This window comes from Corvus brachyrhynchos, unplaced genomic scaffold (assembly GCF_000691975.1).
Source record: "Corvus brachyrhynchos isolate BGI_N302 unplaced genomic scaffold, ASM69197v1 scaffold1097, whole genome shotgun sequence".
NCBI classification, from domain to species: Eukaryota; Metazoa; Chordata; class Aves; order Passeriformes; family Corvidae; genus Corvus; species Corvus brachyrhynchos.
The window spans coordinates 15,403-25,730 of record NW_008239003.1 but is presented as its reverse complement, the minus strand read 5'-3'; the positions used below and the strand labels follow the sequence as shown (position 1 = coordinate 25,730).

General features: G+C 53.3%; 1 protein-coding gene across 1 annotated transcript in view; it reads left to right on the top strand.

Moving 5' to 3' along the window:
• Positions 1-17: 17 nt before the first annotated feature.
• Positions 18-10,328, top strand: part of FRMPD1 (FERM and PDZ domain containing 1) — a gene marked incomplete at its 3' end in the record, with an annotated part of 25,040 nt that continues 14,729 nt past the window's right edge. Inside the window, exons 1-6 of the mRNA XM_017739003.1 lie at positions 18-699; positions 6,210-6,359; positions 6,993-7,097; positions 7,863-8,020; positions 9,232-9,334; positions 9,420-9,502. Of these exons, the coding sequence (XP_017594492.1) occupies positions 6,997-7,097; positions 7,863-8,020; positions 9,232-9,334; positions 9,420-9,502 (445 nt within the window). The remainder of the gene's footprint in view (positions 700-6,209; positions 6,360-6,992; positions 7,098-7,862; positions 8,021-9,231; positions 9,335-9,419; positions 9,503-10,328) is intronic.

The window sequence follows — 10,328 nt, the reverse complement described above, 5'->3', positions numbered from 1 at the left end:
CGCTGTTTCCGCTCCCCCCGGGTGTCTCTCGTTCGGGGCCGCGGGCTCCGTCCCCCTCTCTTCGCGTAGGGCTGATGGTTTTGCGATTTCTGCCCGATCTTGCCCCAGACGCCGTGGGCTGGTTCTCTTTTCGGTGCGAGGAAGCCATCCATACCCGTGCGCCCCGCTGTCTCTAACAACAAAACAAGAGAACAAAAAAACTCCCCACAGTTCTCAGCTGTTGGATTCACAGACAGTGATTTTGACTTCTTAACCATAATGGGGAAATTATTGTGAGAGAGATTTCGCCTGAGCTGGGGGGAGCAGGAGACAGAGTGACTTTAACATGGGGATGTCAGAGGCATCGGTGTGAGCATCTCCGTCCCCGAGGGTGGTGGTCCCCGCAGGGCAGCTGGGGCACAGGGCTCCAAAGGACGGCAGACAGGCAGTGCATGCTCTCTGGTGGGTGTTAGAGGGTTTTACCACTGCCCAAAGCGCTCAGGTTTGCTCCATTTGCACTCGCATGGCTCTCCAAATACTGGAAACTCACCTGCCAGCTCCCGCCCGTGTAACCTGTTCTGGGTGTGTTTGCTGCTCTCCATCTCCCAAGCATCGTGTGTTTTTACTGACAATCTCACAGCTTCTCGTGGCTCCTTGTTGCAGGTGTGTTTGCTGCAGTCCTGGGAAGCTCCTGAAGTTTCTCCTTCCAGGCAGATTTGGGTGAGACTTAATGTGCCAGTGGGATGTGTGAGCTAAGTCTGAGTGGTCTAAAGGGGCTGTAACATGGGAAATGTTAGAACCCCAGTGGACATGGAGTTCTTGTTCCAGAGGAGCAGACTTGCTGGCCCAGGAGATTCTGCAGATTTAGAGATGGAAATTACAATCATGTAGGCTAGGAAGCCCTCAGTGAACCATTTCCTTCACTTTATCTCTTTCTGTGATTCTGTTCTTGTTCCCATGTGGGGCCAGGCAGAGAGGCAGATGTTTGGAGAGCTGTTGTACAACTTGAGAAAAAACAAGCTAGAAAATAAAAGAACTCTGAAAGTCTGTTCTTTCTGCCTGCTTAAATTCCAGCTGACACTGGCTAGCGAGGCACTTGCCTCATTCCCCCATCTGTGAATTGACCTGGCCAGACTGGTGAGAAACCTCTGGGCCAGACTGGGTGACAGGCCAGGCCGAGGCAAGGGCATGCGTGAGTGATAGTGAGCACATGGCAAACCCTCTGCCCAGCCTGTGTCCTCTCTGCCTCCCCAGTTCAGCCATCAGGAGCAGGCAAATGGCACACATTTCCACGTGTGTTGCTGTGTAATTTATCCTGGGTTTTGCTCCCATAAGGTTTAGTAAATTACCCTCTAAACTCTTCCTGAGTAATCTGCTGTCTAACAGTTGCTTAATGCTGTTCAGTGCTCTGGGCTCTCTCTCTTTGTGGAAAGCATGTCTTTCTAAAGCTGGAGAGAAGCTCTGGTCTCTTCTGAAATGGCTCTGTATATGGCACGACATTCCTGAATCAATATTGCTTAAGTACAGGTATTTTCCCTTTTGTCTTGTTCTTCCTTTCTTGACATTTGCCAAAAGGCCATGCCAAATTTGCTTCCCAGCACATGTCGAGATCACCTTTACTGACAGGTGTCACCTGCTGAGGTGCCTGCCCTGAACTTGAGGTTTTTCCTCTGTGGAGAGTCCCAGGAAGGCCATGAAAATACTCCAGAGTGCTGAACTCCACAGCACTTTGGTTGGTTCCAGACGTGCAGCAGGACACAGAGATCAGTGACAAGATGTGGAGTTCTGCACAGAACCTTTTTTTTGGGGGGGAGGGTTCTTTTGTTGGTGTGTTTTCCCCTGTTGTGCAATTTGCCAGTGACATGACAGTGCTTCTCAGAGGGCGAGCTGCTTGACTCTGTGGCACTGTGTGTGCAGGGGCTGGGGAGGAGGATCCATCCACGTGCTTGGAGGCAGCTCTTTTCCTCACCGTGAAAAGGAGTTGTAAGTCAGGGAAGCAGGAGGAAACATTCCTTCTGTGCCGGCAGTTCTTGTCCAGGGAGATGGAGCTGAAGGGAGGAAAGTCCTCACACACTTCCACACCAGTCTATTTTTAGGAGTGAAAGCTATTCAAGAGGGAAGTATTGATTTTCCTCCTTTCCACCTTGAACATTCTGTTTATTGTTTCCTTCAGTTTGTGTGTAATGCACCATGCACAAAGCTATTCTTGCTTCTCCCCTCGTGCCCCCAACCAGTCGAGGATGTACGGCCTTTGCTGAAACCATTTTTATTTGGCGCCTGAAGTCTTTGCGTACCCAGAAACTCATAATTTAAAACTAATTCTGCTCTTTGGGAGCCAGAGTGTGTCTGTGTAAAACCTCACCATTGTCAGCTCAGAGAGGAGAGTGGGGACACGCAGGTGCAGAATCTCTCCTGCCTTCCCTGGGCTGACAAGGGCTACATTCTCTTGCTGACTGTTCTTGATTTACAGCAGCTGGATGGAGCGTGGGGGTGGTTGTTGGTTTCTTGGGGTTTTTTTTAAAAGTGGGGTTTGTTTGCTTGTTATTTTTTTTTTTTTTTTTTTTTTTTTTTCTGGTAGCATCTGTCTATATGCAAAAACCTGGGTCTGCAATAGTATTAAAAAGCAACAGTGCTGTTTTTTCATTATTTTTTTTCAGGGGGATGTGTGCTGGTGGTTAATCTTTGCCTGGTATGACACAGAAGTACTGAACCTCACAGGTTTCTGGCACAGCACAGGTTCTGTTCCTGAACCAGGGAAGGCCAGAGGACCAGCCTGGCCACCCTGCAGGGCAGAAGTAGTTGTGCCTCTGGCCCTGGGAGTGATCAGATGGCAGCTGACCTGAGGGTGGGGGAGATAAACTGGTCTGCAGGGAGCTCAATCCCATTAGTGACGTCTGGCAGCGTCACACAGTGCTGTGGGAGTGTTTCCTGTGTGCTGCTGTAATGGGCGAGGGGACTGCCCGTGGCACACAGGGTTGCTCGTGGCCAGGGCGAGGACTCTGTTCCAGACCCTCCCTGGGCAGCAGTGTCCCCAGCTGTGCCTGAGACCCTCGTAGAGCAGCACCGTGTGTGTGTGGCAGTTTGGGCTGGCCTTCATTCTGGGCAAGCCCCCTATGAGTGCAGCTCATCTCCTCAAAACCCAGGCAGATATCACAGGCTTAGGGACAGGATGGCCATACTGTTTGGGGTTTTTTTTCCTGTTTTATTTCTTAATTTTCTTTTTGCAAGAATTATGTTCCCTGTATATGCACAGCCAGTGTGGTGGGAGTGCAGAGTGCCATGGGAGCTTTAACCCTGGTCCTTGGGCTCAGCTGTCTCCCCCTCTATATCTCCAAGAACATCTTCAGAAGCTGCTCTGTGGAAAATAGGTGAGTTACAGTTCTGTCCTCATGTCTCATCAGAACTGGCTGACCTTCAAAAGCTTTGCTGCAGAGACGCTCAGTCGTGCCAGAGGAGTCTTCTGGTGCAGCTCAGAGCCACGTTTGTCAAGAAGGAGCTCAGTTTCCTTCTCCCTGTCTGGGAGGACAGGGATGTGCTGACCCTCTGGGCAGGAGCAGACCATACCTGGTGAGCTGGGGTGGCCTGGGCAGGGATCAGCCCTGCTTCATCTTGGAGCTGCTCTGTGCGAGGATGTATCACCAGATCAAGAGGTGCAGTCATGAACCACAGCATGGTTTGAGATGGTAGGGACCTTTAAAGGCCATCTAATCCAACCCCCTGCCATGGGCAGGGACACCTTCCACTATCCCAGGTTGCTCCAAGCCCTGTCTAGCCTGACCTTGGAGACTTCCAGGAGTGGGACAGCCACAGCTGCTTTGGGCAGCCTGTGCCAGTGCCTCCCACCCTCACTCTGTACTGTTTTTTGCTTATATGTAGTCTGAATCTGCCTCTTTTACTTTAAACCCATCATCCCTTGTCCTATAATTGCAGGTCCTGCTCAAAAGTCTGTCCCTGTCTTTCTTATAAGCTGCCTTGAGGCACTGGAAGGCGCTCTAAGGTCTCCCCAAAGCCTTCTCTTCTCCAGGCGGAACAACTCCAGCTCTGTCAGCTTTCCTTGTAGCAGAGGTGTTGCAGACCTGTGGTTATTTTTGTGATCCTGCTCTGGACTGGCTCCCGCACCTCCCCATCCTTCATGTGCTGGGCCTCAGGGCTGGAAGCAGGTGGGATCTCACCTGAGAGGGGCAGAGGAGCAGAATCCCCCCTCCCCTGCTGCCCCCCCCGATTGGGGGTCATCCCAGCACAGGGGGGTTTCTGGGTCCCAGCACACACGGCCAGGGCAGGGCCAGCTCTCACCCACCAGCAGCCCAAGTCCTTCTCCCAGGGAGGCTCTTGATCCGTTCATCCCTCAGCCAGAGACCATCCAATTCACTGCTGATGGGCATCCATTACAACAAGTACTTGGAAGCAGGCTTCCAGGAGCCCCTATGAGTGAAGTTACAGGTGGACAGCATCCAGGGTTTTACAGCAGCTTATGGCAACATCTGGTCTGGCCTTTCTCTGTCAGCATGGGCAGCAGAGCTGCTGTGCCCACCGCCGCTCCTGCTGCCACGCTCTGGTGGGAGGCAGTGCCTTAAAACAAAGGTGTAACATCCAAATTACCAGAAAAACTTTTGCCCATCAGAACATTTCAGTTTGATGAATTAATACTTCCCATGAAATATGAAGTATTCTCCATGAAAGTGGGTATGGTTTTTTTTCCGTGCTGGTCAGATCTGTGCTGTGCACGTCCTGACACTGCTGGCAGCTCTGGTGTGGGCTCTGACCTTCAGGTCTGCTTTGCTCCTGAAGACCCAGGGGCACCCACCCGGGTTTCCTTCCAGACACTGAGCTGTGGCTCTCCAGAAGGGTCAGGTGGCGATGACAATCCCCGTCGAGTCAGTTCCCTCTGGCTGAGTTGAAGGATCTCTGTGTATCAGGATCCCAGCTCAAGCTGCTTAGTGGTGTGCTCAGGGGCTTGGCTCAGAAATAGCTGCAGAAGGACAGGTGGGAGCAGGGCCTGGGTTGGAGCTGCTGTGGGACATTGCAGGGTGGGGAGAGGTGCAGCTGTGTGTGCAGGGTGGGTGATCCTGGTGACCCTGTCCTGCTCCGCATGCGTGGCTCGTGGGGTGCCCCGAGGATGCCGTGGGGACAGAGGCTGCTCCTGGTGCTGTGCGTTGTTTTAGGGAAATACCTGCCAAGCTGTCTCCTCCAAGACACCTGTTGTTTGGCCCAAACACTCCAGTTTCCTGAAAGGACAACATGGTGTTTTTTTATTAGTATTCCATCTGGGGTTTTTAAATATTCGTGTTTGTTCTTCAGGCTTGTCCTCCTTATCCTACAGGTTAAGAGACTTTTTCTGGAAATTCTGTTTTGTGAAGCCCAGAGAGAGGAATCTTTCCTTTTTGCAGAGCAGTGAAGGGGAGGGGGTGAGGGGTGGAGGTGCAGATGGAGGTGGTGAGGAAGCACCGGCACATGGTTGGCTTCCAGGCACCCAGACACGGAGCCTGGGGCAGGAAGGAGCCCCTGCAGGCACAGCCTTCCTGTGGCTCAGAAGGAACGTTCAGGTCTTTGGAGGGGAGTGGGAAAGCCAGAGCACTTTGTGCTGCTGAGCAGAGAGGTGAAGTCAAAGAGGCCAAGGCTGCGGCCGCTGCCACACGAGCGTTTCAGGCACAGAACGCTGGGGCTGACAGGGGACGTGCCAAGCAGGACCCGTCTGCCCAGGCTCCCTGGAGAGATCCTGCGTGTGTGTTCCAGGCTTCTGCTCCTTCTGTGGGCACTTCCTGGTCACCCTCTGAAAAGGGGTCAGATTTCCCATCCTGTCAGCTGTAATTTCTGGAAACAGCTGGATCAAAAGGTCCCCATTTGTGGTTCAGAGATGCTTCTCAGGAGCGGATGTAGGAGCAGTGTGGCTGAAGGAGCAAGGTGAATTGTGTTGTGTAAGAAAGAAAGCCCAGAGAGTGCCCAGTGTAAGAACTGCTGAAGGGCTGAATTTCCTCCATTTTCTGCCCATGGCTGAACAGGCAGGAAGCAAAACAGGCTGGAGTGGCTCCCTGTGAGGAGCGTACCAGCACATGTGGGTCCTGCCCTCCCTCTTGGTTAGGAAATGTTAGCTGGGGGAGGACAATGGGCTGGGAAGCTGCTGAGTGGAACAGGTCCAGTTTTTGTTGAGACAAACCTTTCGTGGCTCAGTTGTGTGAGCTTCCAGCCATCTCTGCTGTTCATAGGTTAACTTAGTGATATTTCTGTTACAGCACCATTTCTACCATGGACCAGCAGCCCGCTGTCCCAGTATGACAGAGCATGTCCCTGAGGCACAGAGCTCCCTGTCCCAGCAGAAGACACGAGGGAGGAGGTCAGGACGTACGGAACGCCTAGGCTGAGCAGAAGACACGCTGTGAAAGGTGGATATAACAGTTTTGGGTTTGAAATACAAAGAGCTGATATTCTTCACGACTTCTGGCAGATACAGACATATTTTGTTTCATTTTGTGTTAGGCCCACTGACAGCCCACAGTTCTTCCCAGGGTTAGAGCTCAGAGTATTGGCAGGGGTACATGGCTGCAGGCTTCCTGTGCCTTGCAAGGCACACTGCTAGGGTGTGCAGTTACCACTGATGTTTGCAGTCACAAATATCAAACCAGTTACCTGCTTTGGCTGAAGATTCATGGTCTGGTGGGCTCTGTTTAGGGGTGGAAAGCTGACCCAGCCTTTGCACCTCCAAAAGAAGCCCATGGATCCATGAAATCTGTGGAAAAGGAGCACAGATGTCACTGTCTGCCATGGGAGGGTAATGCAGTATGACCATGACACGGATGACCAAGAGCACCAGGAAGGAGAGGCTGGGTGGGCAGGGGGGTTCTGTGACTGTCACCACAGGTGTTAACCTTCTGTTAAAGCTCTGGTCTTCACAAGGTGCCAACAGATCTTTGTATTACAAATTAATCGTGAATTAGTGTTGGTAACTCTGAGAGCCGTCCAGAAGAGTTTCTCAGTCACTTGTCATTCTGTTTCCTTGTGATTTCTGTCACTTCCAGGTAAATGGGAGATTTGGAGACTAGCTTAATCCATACACGAAAAACATGTAGAATAGAGCAAATGGTAGCAAAATGGCTTCATCGCTCTCGGGACAGCACACCCAGGTAAGTGTGGTTTTTGTGGGAGGAATATCTATGATCACCTTCGATCAGAGACAGCACAAGGCTGTTCCAATGAACAGGGGCTGGCACAGCCTGCAGATCTCACTCACTGTTTCCGCTGTTCTTGGGAAATATGCACACAGAAAAAGAAATCAACAGCGTTTTTAAGCAACCCCCTTGGCTTCCAGGGACTGATGTTCCTGCCTTGCTCTGCTGTGGTTTTGTGAGGAAGAAATACAGCACTGCTCCATGTGAAACTTGCTCTTCTCAAAGGTGGGGTCATGGTTCTCTTTGTGGGCCCACATTTTTGGGCAAGACTAGGCTGTATTTACCAGGGATCCTGGCCCATAGCTGCTTTCCTTCCCTGAGGTCTGAGAGTCGGCATTAGGGTGGAGTGAACACACGTAAACTGGAGTGGGTCCCAGCAGAAGCCGAGAGCTGTGCATTCTCTCGCTGCCTCGCTGGGTGAAGGTGCTGCTGTTTCCTGTGGATGGAGGTCATGGCTTGCTGTGGGGCACACCTGGGCCTCTCTTCTGTGTGACCACTGGGCTGGGATGACTGGAAAGTTGTGGTTACAACCAGTCTGATGTCCTCAACTTCCTGTGGAGGCCAGGGAGTTGCTGCTGGCTGCAGAGCCGGGTATCCAGGAAACACCAGCCTCAGTGCAGCACGGCAGCCCACTGAGAGCAGGGAAGTGTGTGGGTCCAGGTCCTTCTGAAAAAGAGTCTCTGATTATATCGTGTTTGATTGTATCTCGTGACCTCACAGGGAAAACGTGCCGGTGATGGACAGCACCGGGGACAGCGCAGCCCAGCCCCCCAGCCGGGTCAAAGTCACCGTCACCGTGTACAAGGACCTCGTCCTGCAGCACTACGGCTTTGAGATCTGTCCGAGCCTTCCCCTGACTATCGCCTCTGTCACTGCAGGTGAGCATCCTGTCCTCCCTGGAGGCCGGGTCTGAGAGCCCAGCATGGTCCCAGGGGGCCTAGTGATAAACTCCTGGCAGGGGTTTGTGGCTTCTGAGGTTGGTGTGTGCCCCCTGAGTGCTGCCGGTGGAAGCCGGGGTGCCTGTGGCATCTCCCAGTTCTGACAGCGTGGAGCCAGAGTCAGTATGCCGTGGATCCTTGCCTGTGCTTGCTCGCTGCTGACCTTCATGATGCAGAGGGCTGCTCAAAGGAAAGTTCGTCCTGGTGTTTTATCTGAAATGCAGAGGAAGAATTTAATCTTATCTTAGAGAATTTAATCTTATTCCACTGTGGCCACAGTGATCTGTTGCTGAACATACCCTGGGCTTTCAGCCCTGTAACATGGAGAAGTTTGGTGCTGGGTGCTGGCAGTGCTGAAATCAAGCAGATCAGCTCCTCTAGCTATAGAAGGGAGGGGTGTAAGTCAAAAACTGTGAATCTGTTTCTTATTTATATATATTTTTTAATGGCTACACAAAACCATGTGGTTTTCACTCGTTGATGTGAGTGTGGCAGCCCTCTGTTTGGGGGTTGGTGGGGCTCTAGGCTGGGGCATGTACCCTCTGTCACCTCCCACCCCTCTTTGTGCCCCTTCCTGTGTGAAACATGGTGAAATGATCTGAGAGTTGTGGTGTGTAAGTGGGGGGGTTTTCTGCTGTGCTTTTGTTTTTTCCTAATCAGAAAGAATCAACATTTTCCTAAAGCTGAGGCACAAAGAAGCCTGCCCTTCTGACCCTGTCCTTTGCTGATGGGAGCCCATGGCTACACAGGCCATGTTTGGTTCCCAGTGGATTGTGTGGTGGGCTGTGACAAGGGGACAGGCACATGCTGGAGTGGTTTTCCATGAGGCAGAGGGAAACTCAGCTGGGGGCAGGGACACAGGCAGGGACACACTGGCCTGTGTTACCACCTAGTGTCCTTCAACCCCTTTTATTTTGCCATCCAGAGGTGGTTGCTGAGGGAAGCAGGTGCTGGGAGAGAGGAGGAGCTCACAGGGAGTGCCTCTGGACATCCCTAGTGCTGATGTGGCACCTGGGTCAGTGGTGGACCTGGCAGTGCTGGATTAATGGATGGACTCTGTAGTCTTAGAGGGCTTTTCCAATCTAAATGACCCTGTGATCCCCTGGTGGGAGGGGTCTGGCTGTGACTCAGGCTGTGTTGGTTGCCCTCAGGGAGCACGGCCGAAGGGAAGCTGCAGCCGGGTGACCAGCTCCTCATGATCAACTCCACCGCAGTGGACGATGTGTCTGTCGAGCGGGCAGCCAGCATCATCAGGTGTGGACTGTCCCCCATGCCTGGCTGTGGCCAGAGGGGCTGGGGAGGGGCATGGGCCCTGGCTGACCGCGTGTCTCTGTTGCAGGGAGGCCGGCGATGAGCTGCTCCTGACCGTCCTGCGCTGCGCGTCTGTAAGTGGCCCTTCCTTGGCTCTCATGGCACCCTTTGGTATGGCCACAGTCGAGGGGTGGCTGGACTGATGTGCAGGCTGTGAGGGGCTGGCCAAAGCCATGAGGGTGCCCTGAGCATCCTCTACTGTCACACGCACCCTTGGAGGGGCCTGGGAAGAGTGGGCAGTGACTCCTCACCGCCCCTGGTGCGGGGCCAGGCCGGCCCTGCCATGGGCTGCAGGGAGAGACTCTGAGATCCGTGCACCCCGGTGGGCTCTGGAAGGTCTGGACGTGCACAGGGGCTCCTCCCAAATCCCATCCACTCTCCCTACCACGTGTCCTCAGGGCAGGATGGGGCTGTGGCAGGCCAGGAGGCACGGGCACTTCTGACAGGTGAAGGATTGGCTCTGCCTGGAAGCTGCGTAGGAGAAGCTGAGGGATTCTGCTACTGTTCTTGGGGACCATCATACCTTACAGGCCACGTGTGCACAGGGATTTGGTGGCATTTGTGCACAGTTCCTGAACACATCTGGTGTCTTGTGAGCTTGATAGGACCCTGTCATGGTGACAGCAAAGTTATGTGACAACTGTGCAATGTGGTCAAGTTGCCTGTGTCACCGTGGGCAGTTTTCCGAATGGTTTCCAGTTTGCGGGACACTCTGGGAAGCCCAGCAGAGCGGGGAGGTGCTGCCCACGTGGGTCTGCCCATCACTGCCCAGCTCTGAGTGTGTTGGTTCAGGTACAGCCGCAGTGCAGGCCAGCTGCTGGCAGAGCCCCGCTGTTCCGCGGGGTCCAGCTGCGTTGTGCCATGTGGGGAGACGCCTGAGCGCAGCAGCTGGCACCGTGCAGTGGCACTGGGACAGTGTGCCACATGCCACACACGC